Here is an 18522-nt window from a genome sequence, read left to right on the forward strand (position 1 = left end):
AACACTTAATTCAGTGAATTGCAGATTTGATTGCAGATTTTGGAGGGTTTGTGATCTTCATAAGGCAGCCATTGCACTTCCTAAGCCAATCGTACAAACCTCATAGGCAGTCGTACCTCTTGCAGAACCTCTAAATGTTGATCTTGTTCAATCTAGCCAATTAAGGGCATAAATCTCATGCCATCTTATAAGCAACACTTCACAACAGTATTCTAATAATTTCAGCAGGCCACAGGAATAAAATTCTCTTTCAGATTGTTGATTTTGCATTAGGTTGACTATTGAATAATCCAGCCTGGGAGCCAAGCGTGGGACTCATTAGATCTTCAGTATTTGTTTTCAGTAATTGTGGTAGTAGCAAATAAAACTAGTTGGAACTAATTTCAATAGTTGGGATCTCTTAGATTGTATTTTGTTTCAATTCTTCAGTAAAACTCATTCTAGGCTACGCGTGGGACTCCTGGTATGCAATTCTATTGTCTTGGTGAATTAGATTTCTTGAATCTGAAAATTATTACAATGTTGTTCCTAAATCAGAATTCTGAAATTAATTATCAGTCACTTTATTTCTGCATTTTGATTTCCTAAATTGTGGTTTGTTGGCATTATTTATGATTGAACCCTATACAAACCATTGGCATCAAAATCCCAAGCACAAAACTCAGAAAACAACATTAAAACCTTCAATTTAACAGCATACAATCAGAAAAAAATTCAGCACAAACCGGCTGGGGATCTTTCATGTGACCCCCAAGTAGATGTATGGCTAGCCATGAATGGTACAGCCTCTATCAAATCAAACTCAGGAGCTAACCTTGAACAAAGACCCAAACTTTCTCACCCAACAATGAGAAATGCACTAGATTAATGCTCACAAAAATTCATCAAAATCTCCAGTCTTGGCATGGAAAGATGAAGGATATGACCTGCACAAGGAGGTGCATGACCAAGCCTATAAATTCCTACAATCCACTTGAAAAATAACACCAAAAAGTCAAGGAACAATCACCATTAACCAAAGAAACGAAACTCGGACTCGGCTCGGACTCGGCAAGGCCAAATCGGACTCGGACTCGGGACTCGGCGTCAGACTCGGCTCCAGACTCGGCTGGACTCGGGAAAGTGAAAAACTCAAAAAATTTAGAGATTTTTTAAGATTTAAAACTTGTTTCATGCACCCTTTATTGAATAAGACACAATAACATCATCAAACTTGGCTCATTTCATTACATAATACATACACAAGTATACATCTATGATCTATCACATAAGCATAAACGCAAATTGTAGCTGAAGGAAATAACAAACATAGATATATAAATATTGTCAAATGTATACAATATTACAAAACTCATGGAATAAAAAATCCATGTCATCATATGATCATCATCAAATGTTCCATACAAATAACAAAGGTAAATACATCTACAAGCCTATGGCGCAGAGGAGTCTGCACCCTCCGGCCCCGACGTCGGCTCCGATGAAGGCCCCGCCCCCCTACGAAGGCGTCTAAGGTAGGTCATAGATGATTGGGCAGCCATAGCCGCTCCTCGTGACACCACGCCATGCTCACCAACATCAGGAACATCTGTGTCACTGTCACCATCTCTGTCACTATCACCATCTGCCTCTGAATCTCCTCTCTCTGCTCGTGCTCTCTGCTCCTCCTCTGCCATGGCTACAGCCTCAGCCTCTATATCTACCTGGTCGATCCAATCAGTGTCATCATCACTAAAGACAGCCACAGGATCTGTCTCAATGGCCCACTCTGCCTCAGGATCAACCTCATCTAGAATGATAGGAGAGATGTCAGCTAATGCATTCTTTCTCATTCTCAGGCGGAGGTTATAGTGAACAAAGATAAGATCATTCATCTTCTCCACGGATAATCTATTGCGCCTCTTGGAGTGTATGTGCTCAAACATACTCCAATTGCGCTCACAACCAGATGCACTGCATGGTTGGCTCAAGATGCAAATGGCCAACTTCTGAAGATTTGGTGTCGTTGGGCCAAAAAAGTTCCACCAATTATCTGAGTTTGAAATGAGAAAAATAAATAAAATCAGTCTCTCATAAACTCATTTAACAATATATAATAAAACTAAAATTAAGCCTTACAATTTATTTTTACCTGGCATCATAGTTGTCCTACTTTCTTTGGCGATAGGACGAGAAAAGGTCTCCCCTTGTGCATTTGAGAACAACTGTAGCTCTCGCATAAGATCTGACTGAGTACAACCAACAGGTGCCATCTTCTCCATGACTGAGTATAGCCCATCAAGGACCTCCGCATCAGCCCTGAAAGTAGGGCTAAAATGGAATGCCGGATTCAAATAATAGGCTGCTGCATGGATGGGCCTATGAAGCTGATGATGCCATCTCTTATCAATGATCTGCCAAATGGGACCATACTTGCTCTCATCTCCTGCATAGATAGATTTGATGCCCTCTTTCGCCCTATCCATGCCCTCATATATGTAGCCCATTGCGGGCTTTTCTCCATCCGCAACTCGCAACAAAACCACCAAGGGCTTAACAAACTGTAAAATTGAAAATATTGTGTAATTTAAAACATGAGCAAATAAGAGAATATGATGAATAAGTTATAAAACAAAAAGTTAAATAAAAATTGTAGAATTTATAAAAAAATTACCTTCACTATCTCATCACAAGGGCTCCAAAAGCCTCGCTCATCAAAAATGCAGTCTGCCATATCTTTTCCTGTTGGGGTGGCAGCATAGGATGAGGAAGACCACTCCTCACCAACAATCATACGTCTCAAGGCCATCTTACAACGAAGCATGGACTACAATGTGATGAAGTTTGTGGCAAATCTTGTGATTCCTGGACGAGCTAACTCCTTATGCTCTGTGTATTGTCTCATAAGAGCCAACACCCATGAATGATTATATACAAATTTGCACACATTTCTTGCCTTTTCTACACATGTCTTGACCCATGGAAGTTTTCCAATATCCTCTAACATGAGGTCAATGCAATGGGCTGCACATGGAGTCCAAACTATAGATGGGTGCCTCTCCATCAATAGTCTGCCTGCAACAACATAATTTGTTGCATTGTAATTAATGAGGTTACAAAATAGAAATTAATTTGCAAACAAAATTAGTTTGTAATCAAAAGTTTACCTGCAGCAACATAATTTGGTGCATTGTCAATCACCACCTGTACCACGTTCTCTTCACCCACCTCATTAATCACCTCCTCTATCTGCTCACATAGGTAGGTGGCATTCTTGCAATGGGCGGAGGCATCAATAGACTTGATGAAAACGGTGCCCCCTGAAATAAAAAAATAAAGCAAGATCAATGATCATTCAATAAATCATTAAATGAAAAATAAAAAATTAATGCCTAAATGAAACTAAAATTAATCAATCACCTGCGGAAGAAACAAGAAAATTAAGGAGAGTTCTATTTCTCCTGTCTGTCCAACCATCAGTCATGATGGTGCAACCTTTAGTGCTCCATATTTGGCGTTGATCACCCAATTCTTTCTTCACATCATTCACCAATTCAGTCAAAATGGGTCCGCTCAAATCAAACTCAGAAGGGGCTTTGAACCCCGCCCCACAAATGGTAAGGGCATCAACCATTTCTTGCCAATAAGGTGACCTGTCACAAATAATTTTAATGAGATAAGTATGTACTATGTATAATGAACTATATACAACAAAAATTAATACGAACAATCAAATTATAAAAATTAAAACAATCAAACATAAAACATTTACCTGGCTGTGAAGAATGGAATACTGCCATAGATCCAAAATCTGCCAACTGCCATTTTAGCAGCATCATGGACCTCCTTGTTCCAACCCATGCTCTCAAGTGACTGTTGGGACCCAGGAGTAGTGCGAGGTGCAAAAAAGGTATCCAACCTAGATTTACGAATCCTAGGTCCAATGCTAACATTCCCACTACCACTGCCAGTGCTAGGAACATGAGAAGGGGCAGAGGCACTGGCACTAGCACTGGCACTTATAGAAGCAGAACCGGAAGCATGAGTAGTAGCAAAATGAGTGGGATGATATGAAGGTAAGGAAGAAGGCCCTCCAACACAACCTAATTGTGTCCCTGTTCCTAAAGGTGCATGTCTCCCAATGACTGTGAGATCCTCTTTTTCTTTCCTTTTCCTTTCAATTTCTTCAACCATTACATAGCAATCACGTACGGCCTCAGTGACTGCTTTTGTGCATGGGTCGGCATCATGCCCACGCACACCAGCAATATGGTATTTCAATCTATATATGCCTCCATGGAATATTGTTTTGCAAAATATACACTTTGTTTGCCCTTTTCTTTGCCCTGGAAAATCCTCATGATATTTCCAAGCAGGGTCCTTTCTAATGGGAGGTCTAGAAGAGGACATTGTATGATTGTTTTGTGAAACTTGAGGCAAATAAGAATGTGAAGGGTGCTGCAATAAAACATTACAAATGCAAAAATAAATTAAGACATTCATTCTATGTTGTGCATTCATAATTTCATTCTCATTGAACATTTTTTTCAAAAAAGCTAAAGTAGGGTAACTAGGGTTTACAATTTTTTTTTTTTTAAATTGTAGGGTTTGTCAAACCCTACTTTAAAAAAAATAAAATTACAAACCCTGGGCATACATAGTAACATAGAAAAGATTTTGGAATAAAATGTAAAACTTTCAAAAAAAAAAGAATAGAAAAATGAATTTCTGCATATAAGAAACAAAAAAATCTCAAAAAAACAATGTTACCAACTTACCTCTTAGAACTCTTGAAGAAAATTGAAGAAATTGAAGAAATCTTCCTTGCTGGTTTTTCTTCAATGCACCCTTGTTATTCTTTTTATCTCACTTTACTCCTCCTATTTTTGCAAATGAATGAAATGAAAGTCACTTTTAGGTATAAAACAAAAATAACACAAAAAAAAAGAGTCAAAAAAACCATTTAAAATTGTTTTTTTTTTAACTTATCCTTCACATCGCCGCCGGCCGAGTCCCAGGCACGGGACTCGGCCAAACTCGGCGAGTCTGGCGAGTCTGGCGCCTGGACTCGGCCGAGTCCGAGTCCGAGTCCCCAGGACTTGGCGAGGGTGACTCGCACTCGGACTCGCCGAGTCCAGGCGAGTTTAGGCGATTTTCGTTTCTCTGCCATTAACCTTTGAAAAAATTGCAAATCAGTTTCCCGTAACCCTCATTTTTAAAACCCTGGAACTCCAAAACACCATTAAAATTAGTGTGTTTCCCATGTGGAAACACCAAACCAGCTATGATAGATCTTTCAACATCGAAAGTAGCAAATATTGATGATGGTTTTCATCATTCACTTCAACAGCATTATATAGACTTGGAGGGCAACAGAAGAATTTCAAATTAACTCATTTCCTTCAAAAAAGACCCATTAACAATTTAAAACAACTTAACTCCAAGTTCCTCTTTCCCTAAGCATCCAACTTGGGGAAAATAACATCACTTTATAATATTAAAACACTAAAGTGAATATTAATACTTTATAAATTTAGTGCAAATAACTAAATAATTCCAACCACATTGCAAAAAGCTCCACCAAGGCATAGGATACCAAAACTGAGCATGTTGAGACATATTTGATGTTGAAGAATAATACCAGGTGCGAAAACAAGCACTCACTATAAAAAGAAGTGTTCTCCAAAAATTGTGGAGAACAACCAAGAAGGCCAAAAACACTAGAAAGAGCATTGCCACCTATTAGAGCACCAACTAAACACCCACATAGCTGTTGAAAGCCAAGAAAACTAAAACCGAGCTCTCCAAGAAAGAAGGAGCACCCTAATCACCACCAATTAGCCTATGGAAACCTAGCTGACTAGATTTGAGAACAAGACATGACATCGCACCTTTCCCTATAATGAGGTGAGACTATTGTGAGGTGGCATCAAGATTGTAGGAGATGTGAGGGCTGATTGTGGCCTTTGATTGTTGTCTCAACCTTAGAAGGATCCAAACAAGTTCAAGGAAGATGTGGAGTAGTGGAGTGTTTCAAAACTTATATTTTTGGCCAACTAGTAGCAGCAGTGCCTTTAAAGTCAACATAGCTTTACATTAAGTCATTTTTTGTATAATAAGACCTCAGTTGTACCTATTTCTAGGTATTCATATCTATTATTTCCAAGGTTAGAATATTGTACAAACTTATCTTTGTAGTTGGGTATGGAAAACAACAGTCTGTGATATTAATTTTTTGTTATTTTCCATTATATTGTATGAATGTCAAATGTTTGTTATAATGTGTTAAAGAATTTGTAAATGCCAAGTTAAAGTTATGAAGAAAAGTATGCTTTGATAACCTTGAATGAACTCTTCAAGGGATTGTACACGTAAAATCATTATAATCAACTACATACAAACTATGTGATGAAATGCCAACATAGTAAATGGTGAAAAAGTTGAAAAAAAAATTCATTCAAAAAATTGGTGCAGCCCATTACAGTGGTTTCAGAGTAGTGTATCCTACCAACCAATGGAGATTTGTGCAACTTTATGATAGCAAATATTTTCTATGTAGCCAGAAGGTTCTCACAATTATTGTTTTATACTAAGACCAAATGATCTGTCGGAGCAGTTGGAGATTGAAGTAGAAATTCCTCTTGCAGATTTGTTTGTTGATAGAGTTGTAGGAAACATGGGTGATAGGGATGACCAACAAAATCTTAGCACTTTGAAACTTTTAAATGACTTGGCTAGAGGGCAGCAGCAATTGGTTCAATTAATCACTTAGATTAATGGAAACAATGGTAATAATGGAAACAATAGCAACCATGGAGAGTCAAGTAACACTAATATTCTGATCAAGAACTCTAGGGCAGCTAGTAGAACAACTCCTAGACCTCTAATGCCTGATTTCTTAGAAGCACCACCAAGGGAAGAAGCAAGACAATAGAATGAGGCTAAAGGTTTTGTAATCTATTTGAGAGAATACCAATCACTGGGTGATGAATTTCATGTAGTCGTGTCCTTAGCAGATTTTTGCCAAGCAAAGTACAGGAATAGGCTCAAACAAGATAAGGGACAAGGAGTTGCATCATAGAGTGGGCAAGTTGTCCATTCCCAATTTTGATGGGTCCAACAAGTGTACTATACATTTGTGAATGCAGAAATTAGGCACAGATTTCTAGCTTAAGCCCATGATAGAGACATCCATTAAGTATGCCACTCTTCATTTTGATGAGGAGGCTCATCAATGGTGGTTCCATGGTTTGGTGATCTTGGGACATGACAATATCACCACTTATGCAGATAAAAAGGATCCAAAGTTGCACTTTAGAGAGTTGGCACAATTGAAATAGGTGGGATTGGATCACTCCTAAATATTTGAATTATAGAAACTCTAAGTTATGGTTGTTGATGTTTTTTATCATAGATTGATTGTTTTACTTGTGGAAGTGTTCACGAAGCCACTTTGGGGATGGGTGAAAGCATATTATCCAAGTATCTTGCAGGACGATATCAAGAGGGCTAGAAACATGGAAATCTCAGCACATAGAAACAAATTCCAGCCCAAAAAAATTTCCACCCAAGAAGGATAAAAAGACTTTCCAAAAAGAGTGGTAAAAAATGAACAATCTGGATGACAAAGCCATAAATGAACTTCGTAGGAAAAGTATCTTGTAGGACGATATCAAGAGGGCTAGAAACATGGAAATCTCAGCACATAGAAACAAATTCCAGCCCAAAAAAATTTCCACCCAAGAAGGATAAAAAGACTTTCCAAAAAGAGTGGTAAAAAATGAACAATCTGGATGACAAAGCCATAAATGAACTTCGTAGAAAAAAGATTTTCTTCTCTTGCAAAGAACCTTGGGAACTTGGTCATAGGGTCTTGGAAAATGTAAGGAACATTATATAGAGGTGGTCTCAGATAGTGAAGAGGAAAAGATAGAAGGAGCAACAAGTAGTGAGTTGGGTGACTCGGATTGTGGACAAGTAGATGTGGAGGAATGCTCATCAAAGAAGGTGAAAGAAGGAACCATCACTACTCTCTCAAGTTCTCCTAGGTATAATAACTTCAGAGTAAGAGGAATCTTACAGGGGCAGTGAGTGACAATGCCAGTCAATAGTTGGGCAACCCACAATTTCATAGATGAGGCCTTGGTGGCCAAGAGGGGTTTATAGATAGAGGACTTAAAGGGTTTCAATGTGATGGTAGCAAATGGCTTTACCGTGGCAGAATCAAACATTGGGACTCGCCCAGACTCACCGAGTCTAGTGAATCCTTGGACTCTGCAAGTCTATAGAAAAATCAGTCAAGTCCAAGTCTGAGGACGATAAACTTGCCAAGCATGACTCACCTTGAACTCACCAAGTTTTGGCAGGTCTAGGTGAGTCCAATTTCACTGATCAAGATAGACAATTTATCAGCATGTTTCGGAAGGAACTCTTTAAATTGCCAAGCACAAAGTTAACTCCCAACACTAGGTATCACCTCCAAATTGATGGATAGACAAAGATTGTTAATCAATGAGTGGAATGATACTTGCGCAATTATGTTTTTGAACAACAAAGATTTTGGGTTAAGTGATTGGATTTAGGAGATATTATTGCAACACTACTTACCACATGTCCATTGGCATGTCTCGTTTTAGAGCATTGTATTTCTATGACCCTATCACATTCATGGATTTGGTTATAGTTGACAATAGGGTGCCCAAGGCTCATGATTGGGTGGAGAATCAAGATATCCTTAAGTCACTTAAGGATAATATGCAATAGGCACATAATGAACAGAAAATCTATGTAGGTAGGCAAAGGACAAAGAGGACAGTTGAGATAGGTGACTTAGTCTTCCTGAGGTTGCAATCATACAGACAATCTTCCTTAAGGAAGAGTGGTGAAGATAAATTGAAACCTAGGTGTTATGGTCCTTACAGAATTACGAGGAAAGTGGGAGAAGTTGCCTATGAGTTGGGGTTACCCGAAGATATCATAATTCATAATGTATTCCATGTATTGTGCCTCAAGAAGGCATTGGGATAGAACATCACACCTTTTGAGCTACCACCCCTAGATGAGGAGGGGAAGATGATTTTAGAGCCTAAGGCCATTTTGGAGGTTAAGAAGAGGAAGCTAAGGAATAGAGTTATCAAACAATATTTGGTTCAATGGAAGCACTTATTGCCAAATGATGCCACATGGGAGAGTGAATAGATTTTGCAGCATCCAATCTTAAATTGATTCAGGACAAGCAATTTTGAGAAGGGAGGACTATAATGTTCCCTTCGGCTGAGCAGTCGAATGTGTCCTTTTTAACCTATCTAGTTCCCATAGGTTAATTTTGGGTTCTATTAGGGAATAATAAATTAATTAAATTAAGTTGTCCAATAAAAAAATACTTCTGGATGACTTTATATAATTAATTAAAAAGATGAATTCATTGATTTAAAAGCATAAATACTATAAAATCACTTTATAAAAGTGCTCTATTATTTTATTTTATGATGGAATTAAAAAGTACCTTTGGGAATGTTCTACAATGAAGTAAAAAAATTTAATTTGGAAGCTTATTTGTAGATATGGTAGATTTTATTTTCTCTATGAAGACTTGAAGCTTTTAGTGAGAGAAAACCCTACGATGAAAACCCTAAGGGAATTGGTTTTGGTGGTGAAACATCTACCCTAGCTGATTTGCAAGTGGAATCGCATAGGTTTCACATAGGTGTGTAACAATTAAAGATTAAATAATTTATCGTAGGTTTGCAAGAAATTGATAAATTATTGTTTCACTGATTTGTGAATCAAATATTACTTCATTAGTTCTATTCTAGGCACCATATTTTGGAATGGCATGGGCCAAATTTGAGATGCCCTACTAAGAGGATTTGTTAAGAAAATATTTCATACATTGCATGGCATGAGAACACTCAATGTTGAATATGAATAACATTTATGGCTGGGTGAATGAGTGACATCCTTAAGGAATCATAGTAAAGATTGCTTGTTGAGTACAGTTTTTAGTAGCAGCTAGATGTATTTTGGAAAAGGTTTGAGAGAAAAATGTTTACCTAGTAGGTCACACCTCTCCCTACGATGGCATGAGAGTCAAGACTGATGTGAAGGTGGCATTAGGTTTATAAAAAAGGTGAGGGTTGATTGTGGTCTTTAATGGATGGTGCAGCCTTAAGAAGGATCTAGACAAGTTCAAGAAAGATGTGAGGAATAGTGGAGTGTTTCACACTTATATTTTTGGCCAACTAGTAGTACTTGTGGCTTAAAAATCAACATAGCAGGACAATAAGTCCTTTTTTGTATAAGAAGACCTCTATTATAGCTATTTTTGGGTATTCATATTTACTATTTTCAAGGTCAAAATATTGTACAAACTTATATCGGTAGTTGGGTATGTAAACAGCTTTCTACATGATATGATTTTTTTGTTATTCTCCATCATATCATATGAATGTCAAATGTTTGTTATAATGCCTTAATGAATTTGTAAATGCTAAGTTGAAGTAATGAAGAAAAATATGTTTTGATAACCTTGAATGAACTCTCTAAGGGATTGCACACTTAAACTCGTCATAATCAACTACATGCAAAGTGTTTGAAAAGTTGCAAAAAATATTGGAAAAGTCAACGTAGTAAATGGTGGAAAAGTTGCAAAAAATATTGTTCAAAAAATTGGTCGAGCTCATTAGATTAGGATAAGCTTGAAATCTTGACCATTAAGGGAGGGTACTAAAGTAATATTATATTGTAATCATCACCATCAAATAGCTTTTAGCTCACGCTTTAATGAAGATGTGTGGATTTTGAGATTCGCAAGCAAAGGAAAATCACGTGAGTGTTTCAAGAAAGCATATGAGGGTAAAACAAAGATCAAACTGAGCATAGAGGGCATGATGTTGAGTCGATGCTTTCTCTCAAAATTGTGAATGCAATGATTGATGGAGTGATGGAAGATTGTTACACCCAGACACACTAAGCACCAAAAATACCTAAGATCTGAACTCTCAATATTGCCTTAGATTCAAACCTTTGACCTTGCATACACTTGGATATTATTGTATTACTATGGAAACAATAGCTATATGTTGGGTACAAAGTATCTTACAAAGGACATGCAATTAGGATTATTGAAAGTTCACAAGTGATGAATGGACTATGCACACAATGGATAAGATGAACTCAAATAGGCATGCAAGAATTGCAACAAAGGATGAGATATATATTGGAAACCCTAGAGAAATTGGATGATGAGAAAAATAACCTACACTCTAATACCAATGTTAGGTCAAAAAATGGACTAAAAAACTAAAATGAAATTAATAGTTAATGATCATTTAGTTCACCTCTAGGATAACTATTCAGATTCTACAAAAGAAATAATTTGTAATATTAATATAAAATATTACTATGCCTAAGCCCATAGGAGTTGCATAGTTGGACAAAGGCATCTGGTCTAGATCTACGACATCCCAAGTTTGATTCACCACCTCGGTTGACCTAGTGATGAGTGCTTACGAGCTGCACCCATCACCCTCGAAGGACTATTCTCACCTCAACCTTTGTTCACCCTAAAGGGTTCCAGCCCACAAATGCTTACCAAGGGTAAGTCACGAGGACACCTTCGAGTTACCAAATAAGAAATATTATTATGCCTACCTACTATACCTTAGAATCATATAGTAATATTACAATGCTTTCAGATTTTGATAGTCATCATGGAAATTGTTGTTGATGTGTTTTTAATGCACAATGCAACACAGAATAAAATACTATGTATTCTATCCTCTCTTGAACAAAATCTCTTCTTATGCTAAACTTCGTGATCATAGGAGGTGACTCCAAGGTTCCGAATGTCAGGTCTTGATGTGCTCTTGGATAGACTCAATGTGTTTGATGTGATATTGCTAGAATCACAAGGTCGACTTATTTTGAATCTTGAATGCTTGAATGTTTGAATGCTGGAACGTGAAAACTTACTTAACTTAATTGAAAAAAAAGGAAAAAAGGATGAGGGTTCAGAAAGCTAATCTAACTCTAGGAATGTAAGAGCAATGGACAATCTTGGTGAAACTTAACTAAGCTTTGCTTTGACATGCCATGAACATCTCCACAAGGCTAGTGTGATCTTCTAGGGATAGCTAATGATTTTCAAATCACCACTACAAGCATAGATACCCTCAAGGTGAAGCATATCAATGAAGAAGCAACAATTGAAGTTAAGCTTGGCTAAGGTGGATCCAATTTACTCTGCAAGGCACTTTACAATCAGCAAGGTGTTAGTAGTATGGATGTACAAATTTCACCATTCATTATGGACAAAATTCTTCCATTCATCTAAACAACATGAAAATTAAATGAGAAGTAGAGACCATGCAAATTGTGAATCAACATATGAATTTTACCATATCTTTAATGAAGTTTACATGCTTCTTACAACAATGTCTTTGCAACAATCTTTGCCTTCTCCTCCTACTCTATTCTAACCATAGAAACGAAAATCGCCATGAATCGCCTAAACTCGGCGAGTCCGAGTCCGAGTCATGCTCGCCGACTCTCTCGGACTCGTCCGAGTCTGGCGAGCAAAATCGTCAGACTCGCCGAGTTGGCGAGTTTGGTTCAAACTCGGCGAGTCCTGAGCCCCAAACTCGGCTACTGGTTGGGTTAGTAAAATGACAAAAAAAAACATTTTGAAATTTTTTTTTAAAATGAATGGTATCGTTTTTGTTCACTACAACCTCCGCCTGAGAATGAGAAAAATTAGGGTTACAACATGCCCCTTGACCCCACCTTGGGGGCGCTGCCCCCAAACCTCTGTTGAAAAATATGGGGGGAAACTGCGTTGATAGAAGTAGGGAAAATTTAACCTCTCAGTCTGACACTGATTGGATCGACTAGGTAGATATAGAGGCTAAGACTATAGCCATGGCAGAGGAGGAATGGGCAAACAAGCAAATGATTATTGAGTTGTATTGAAATTTTGATAACGAAACCCATTAGGCATAGGCTAGTGGTAGATCATCACTACACTATTTATGAAGATTGGTGTCTCTTGATATTTATCAACATGAGTAATATATAATTTGGGAATCCAATGAATTCCATCGTCACCAAAACATAAGTAAAATGATCAAAATTTCAATACAACTCAATAATCATTTGCTTGTTTGCCCATTATGTGGACTGAGAATTCCAAAATTAAGGGGCACATGAGTTACCTTTAATTGAGCCATGTGATTAATCACTAGGGAAACAAACTACCTCACGTATAACCATAATTGAATCCGAAGTCAATGTCTAGGAAATGACCAACCTCAATTAGCCATTAGCCATTAGCCATCAAGGACATGATTAATCTCAATTAAACCCCACAATTATCCTTTTGGAACTTGTATAATTGACCTTAAACCTTGCTACTAGTCACCCAAAATATGATAAACCCTAACTAATCCTATCATCAATCATCAAGAACACTAAGTAACTTTAAACAAACCCCACCCACTAGTGATAGGGGTGGTCAATAGCATCAACTGCATCAAGATTTTGATAGTCATTGTAAACATGAGAAAATGAGATCTTCAAATCAAATGTTTTACAAATATATATAATGAAACAACATGATGATAATTGACTTCATCATAGCCATTCAAGTACAACTTTGCATGTCATTGCTAATGTAGCAAATAAGCTTTGTTAACAGTTCACTAGGAAAAAAAACCAAAGTCCAAGTTCCTATCAATTCGCTCTAGGTAGAGGCCTCTTTTAATTTTATACACTTTTCTTAAAAAAAAATTGGTTTTTTTTTTGGTATTCATGGATTGATTGTTCAACCTAAAAACTTAACCCTAAAACCTAAATTGGACCTCAAAACAACTTACAACGTGTATGTGTTATCATCTGAACTTAATTTTTTAGGCTAAAACATATATGTATTGTTGATTTTCTATGATTTTTTAGAGCTATCCAAAACATGCCCAACTCCCCCCACCCCTTTTTTGTTTGTTTTGAAATATTTGAACCTAAACCAAAACCAATATGTCAATTATTACAAAAATCAAATTGATCAAAAGGAATCAACACACTTTTGATTTTTCTTGGTCAAATAGCAAATTAATCTGTCAAATTGCAAATAGCTCTAATCAGTGCAGCAAATACAGCAAGAATTTTAGGCTAAAACATATATGTATTGATGATTTTCTATGATTTTTGAGAGCTATCCAATGCCCAACTCCCCCCACCCCTTTTTTGTTTGTTCTGAAATATCTGAACCTAAACCAGAACCAGTATGTCAATTATTATAAAAATCAAATTGATCAAAAGGAATCAACACACTTTTGATTTTTCTTGGTCAAATAGCAAATTAATCTGTCAAATTGTAGATAGCTCTGATCAATGCAGCAAATACGGCAAGAATGTGATAAGTTTAAGTGTGGAAATGGTGTACACTTGTCGACAAGCATAATTGTCATATCTAGCTGCACCATGACATTGTAATATCCCCACAATTTTTTTCAATTATTTTCCAGTTACAACACAACAAGAACCCGTTAAGGTTAGGAAATCGAAACACAATAGTGTTGAAATTGTAACCCTTCCACTTTCTGATCACCAAGTGCCCAATATGGGAAGGTGGGAGCATACGGTGTTAAGGGGATCGTTAGCTTCAAATAACTAGAAATATTACAATGCTTGGGCGGCAAGCCAGCCCCTTCTGCTTATACAGCGAGTGACATAGATACTAAAAATCACTTGGCGGTAAACCAGCCAAGGACAAGCCAAGAAACTGAAATAACAATCACTCAACCGCTTATCCAGTGGGAGGACTGGGAATAAAATTAACAATCAACTCTACTGCTTATGCACTAGGAGGATAGTATTACAAATTTCAAATATAGGCAGAAAGCCAGCCTCTTCCACCTATTCAGTGGGTCTGTTTTTTTTTCCTTTACAATCCAGAAGTAGCTATTAGTACTACTAAACAACTTTACAAATAAGAGCATGAGATTTTTAAGATAAAGAAGAACACTGTCCAACTCTGCAAACTGAAATTATGCACTCCCAAAGCCCACGAACAATCTTCACCAAGAACACACACTACACTATTGATTTTCAGATTTTAATATGCAACCCACTCGCTAGAAAACATAGACCAGCAACCCTAAAACTCACCAAAATGCTCATAACTCCTTGCACACTCAACGAAAATACCCCAAAACAAATGCAAATGAAGGCTAGAAGCTAGGCGATGAAGCCATAACTGAGAAAACACACCAAACAGACTCTAAACAAATAATGCATGCAAACCAAGGCACTTACTGTAGGGTACGGCCAGGCAGGAAGTTCGATTTGTATTTAAAAAATCAATACTCGGAGTTAGGCACTAAAAACTTACAAATATACTCTCCCATGGCATAAAGGAAGAATGAACCAATACCCAGAATGAACAGATGCATAGGTAGAGAGATATGAATGAAGATATGCTACAGCCATACCCAAACCAGCAAACTGAAAATCCACACAAAGCACTCCAAAATTAGAAAACTAATACATAAATATGCAACTTTATCTTCAATCCACTCCTCTGAATGAAGAGCAGTCTCTGGCTCGACTAGTTGATGTATTGCAAGCAAGAAATCAAGCTATGGCTAAGAGGTAAGCGTTCCCCGAAGCTTTCACTCTGCATTTCGGTAGCATTTCATTATAAAAATTCTTGGATAACCAAAACAAGAGCCCAACACTCTTATTTATAACTTTTTGAAGCTCCAAATTCAAATTCAACTCCCTCCAAAATGCCATGAAATGAAATGAAATTACATCCACTTTGGACGCCCAAACAAAAATAATATTTGCCTTTATTTTAATCATGTATTTCCTCCAAAAGGGACGCCCACTTAAGTTAACAATAATTCTTAATTCATCAAATCGACCCCCTTAAGGTAGCAAAAATATACTTAATGAAATATTCATAAAGTAAGTTATGGCATCCAAGGAAATTAAGTGAATTATTTCATAAAATTAACATATTTCTTTCCAAGGCATCCATCATGCCTTATAAATAATTCACTTGTAAAATATTTTTCTTGGAGTATAAATTACTCCAAAAGAAGCTCCAAAAAATGCTGGAAGACAACCTACTCAAACTGACCCTGAAAACTGCACTACCTAAAATAGCTTCTGAACAGGACCACTACAACCTGCCAAAAATGACACTGCCAAAAATAGTACTTACTATAAATAGCTGACTGCTAAAAATAGTAAGTGTTTACAAAGTGATTTTGACCACATTCTGAGCAGCAATTGTACTTACTAAAAATAGTAAGTCCGGAAAAAGTCACCCGATGCAGATGCATGTCGAACCATCCTGAAACTCTCTAAAAACCCAGAAGGAATCTAGAATCAGAATTGTAAAACTCCAACATATACACCCTTGAAAACACCAAAGAATACTCCTAGAAAATAGGAAACCCTAATTTTGCATTTGACTGGCCTATGGGCATCCGAGGATAGGTTAACAGTCACTAGAAAGCATGGTGCTAAAGATGGGGACATTACAAACATGGGGCCTTTTATTTAATGGATGTTGCTGTGACTTTTCACAATATTCGTATGACTTCTAACTAACGAAATTATGCTCTCTCAAGTTTTATAACCATTATAGCTTAATCTATTATTTTATGCTTAATCAAGTTAGCAAATTTAGTTTGGGTGACTTAAAAAATTAAACCACTCATACATTTGTAGAGAAATGACTTAATATAAGAGGGATGCTAATTTCTAACAAAGTTTCATTCAAAGATTTTTTGAGTTGTTTTCTATTTTTTCACAATATAATGCATATATGGTTGTATTTCTTTGAGATAGGTATTCAAGTGGATATTTTCTTTATTATATAATTGGTTACAATTGGGTTGTTATCTAAACATTATTGCAGAATATACAAGAGGCTGATAGAACTACTGATGGATTTTATATTCGTTCTGGAATCACCGTAGTCCTAAAGAACTCAACAATCAAGGATGGGTCAGTCATTTAAAAAGCAAGCAAAAGAAAGTTATGAATTTCTACATCTTTGGTGTTAGTACTGCATGGTTTTAAATCAAGCTAAAAACAAAGTTCAAGAGATCGCTTGCCTTAATAGCTGTAAAACTATAGCTCAGAGGATGTTTTTCATGTTTCCATTTTCCCTGATGTACATCGAAGAGAGTGTCAATTATATAAGATGAATATGTAAAATGTTTTTAGCATATCTAGTGAGTAGAGTCTCATTCTTTTATTCATTCATTGAGACTTCTTGTATCTAAATTAACTATCAATATACCTCTGCATAAAGAAGAGAAAATAATAGTAGTTTTTTTGAATTGTAGAAGTCTTATTTTGTTGGATGCAATACGAAAATAATCATAATAATAATTCTTGCTTTTGCGAATGTCCTCATATCTCATGTAACAACATTCCAAGCGGCCACTTTGTAACTTTATTATTGGTTATTCTCATTCAACTTTGAAATGAGCTGAGCATTGCTCTGTTTCCTATTAAAGAATAACTACTGCAGGATGATAGAGATGAATGTTTTCCAACCATTTCAATCTTATGATTAAAAATAACCGTGTTGAATTTCTTCAGATATGATAGTTGAGGATTTTACCTAGAGTTGAATCTCTATCATTTGTTTTTTTTTTCCTTCTAAAATTTATGCTTATTATATCATGCTTAATTTTAAGAAGTAAGCTACTCTTGGACAAGGAAAGATGTATCCAAATTGATATCTAGTATTCTCCTTTCACTTTTCAAGGCTTTATAGTAACGGCACATTTAGTGTATATTCTTAATAAAATGCAAGAGAAATATATTTTACAGTATTGCACTCATATTGGACTTTGAAATAAGGTAGTACAGTTTGCTAATGACACCTCGCTTTTTCCATTCCTTATGGAGGAAATTTTGATCATATGGATGACAGATTGGAGATGCATTGCAAAGCTTTAAGTTCTAAACTTGCAGTATGATTTTTGTTAGGCCTGTGCAATGCTCCCATAAGGGGTTTTCTTTTTTTTTTTCTAAATTTCCATAACTTAGGTGTATGAATTGACTTCTTATAAGCGGTTTTAGAATCTTTTCATGATTTTGTTGTTTGTCACTGTAATTGTAGCTTGAAGCTCCTCTTGGCTTGTAATATTTTTGACTGGGCATATCTCACATGATATCAAATTCAAGAAATTTTCTATTCTAATTTATTAGAAAAGTGCAATAATTCTGATAGTAATATTATAAATTTAATTCGGAAAGTCGTTTCTTTCATAAATTTGTAAAATTGCTATATGTTATAAATAGTTTATAAGCTTTGATCTTGTAAATTTTCCACTTAAGGCATCTTATAATTCTTAAGGGGGGTCTACTTTCAGCAATCTTCTATAATGGGTAATTGTAAGGCACATTTTTTAAGGCTCGTCTGTCTTTTTTGTGTGTAGTCATAATGGCTAAAAAACAAAGACGAAGTGAACCTTTAATTCTACATAATTCACAACAATCTAAGGAAAAATCAACTTCAAA

The 18522-nt window shown here is 36.4% G+C and overlaps 3 protein-coding genes across 7 annotated transcripts in view; 1 reads left to right on the forward strand and 2 right to left on the reverse strand.

The window, feature by feature from the left end:
• Positions 1 to 17594, forward strand: part of LOC131079980 (glucose-1-phosphate adenylyltransferase large subunit 3, chloroplastic/amyloplastic) — a 225750-nt gene extending 208156 nt beyond the window's left edge. For all 5 annotated transcript variants that reach the window (XM_058018035.2, XM_058018031.2, XM_058018032.2 and 2 more), the window contains one exon: positions 16904 to 17594. In XM_058018035.2, coding sequence (XP_057874018.2) covers positions 16904 to 17005 — 102 coding nt within the window. In that variant the 3' untranslated portion in view covers positions 17006 to 17594. The remainder of the gene's footprint in view (positions 1 to 16903) is intronic.
• On the reverse strand, positions 1301 to 2818 carry LOC131859413 (uncharacterized). Its single transcript, XM_059213124.1, has 3 exons — positions 2654 to 2818; positions 2132 to 2540; positions 1301 to 2032 (listed from the first exon to the last, which is right to left on the reverse strand). The coding sequence occupies exons 1-3, from the start codon at positions 2801 to 2803 to the stop codon at positions 1434 to 1436; spliced, it is 1158 nt and encodes a 385-aa protein (XP_059069107.1). The 5' UTR covers positions 2804 to 2818; the 3' UTR covers positions 1301 to 1433.
• On the reverse strand, positions 3109 to 4405 carry LOC131859412 (uncharacterized). Its single transcript, XM_059213123.1, has 3 exons — positions 3752 to 4405; positions 3400 to 3632; positions 3109 to 3299 (listed from the first exon to the last, which is right to left on the reverse strand). Exons 1-3 carry the CDS (start codon positions 4387 to 4389, stop codon positions 3124 to 3126), a joined length of 1047 nt encoding a protein of 348 aa, XP_059069106.1. The 5' UTR covers positions 4390 to 4405; the 3' UTR covers positions 3109 to 3123.
• Positions 17595 to 18522: the final 928 nt, after the last annotated feature.

The sequence above is a fragment of the Cryptomeria japonica genome, chromosome 10 (assembly GCF_030272615.1).
Source record: "Cryptomeria japonica chromosome 10, Sugi_1.0, whole genome shotgun sequence".
Taxonomy (NCBI): Eukaryota; Viridiplantae; Streptophyta; class Pinopsida; order Cupressales; family Cupressaceae; genus Cryptomeria; species Cryptomeria japonica.

What these genes read in the sequence shown, in the direction of transcription:
- LOC131859413 (XM_059213124.1), bottom strand. Translation starts at nt 2,803, where the DNA reads ATGCTTCGTTGTAAGATGGCCTTGAGACGTATGATTGTTGGTGAGGAG. An exon ending in CTTGTGATGAGATAGTGAAG is followed by an intron (nt 2,541 to 2,653) that starts GTAATTTTTTTA and finishes TCAATTTTACAG; the next exon opens with TTTGTTAAGCCCTTGGTGGT. An exon ending in TAGGACAACTATGATGCCAG is followed by an intron (nt 2,033 to 2,131) that starts GTAAAAATAAAT and finishes TTTCAAACTCAG; the next exon opens with ATAATTGGTGGAACTTTTTT.
- LOC131859412 (XM_059213123.1), bottom strand. Translation starts at nt 4,389, where the DNA reads ATGTCCTCTTCTAGACCTCCCATTAGAAAGGACCCTGCTTGGAAATAT. An exon ending in ATTCCATTCTTCACAGCCAG is followed by an intron (nt 3,633 to 3,751) that starts GTAAATGTTTTA and finishes TATTTGTGACAG; the next exon opens with GTCACCTTATTGGCAAGAAA. An exon ending in TTTTCTTGTTTCTTCCGCAG is followed by an intron (nt 3,300 to 3,399) that starts GTGATTGATTAA and finishes TTTTTATTTCAG; the next exon opens with GGGGCACCGTTTTCATCAAG.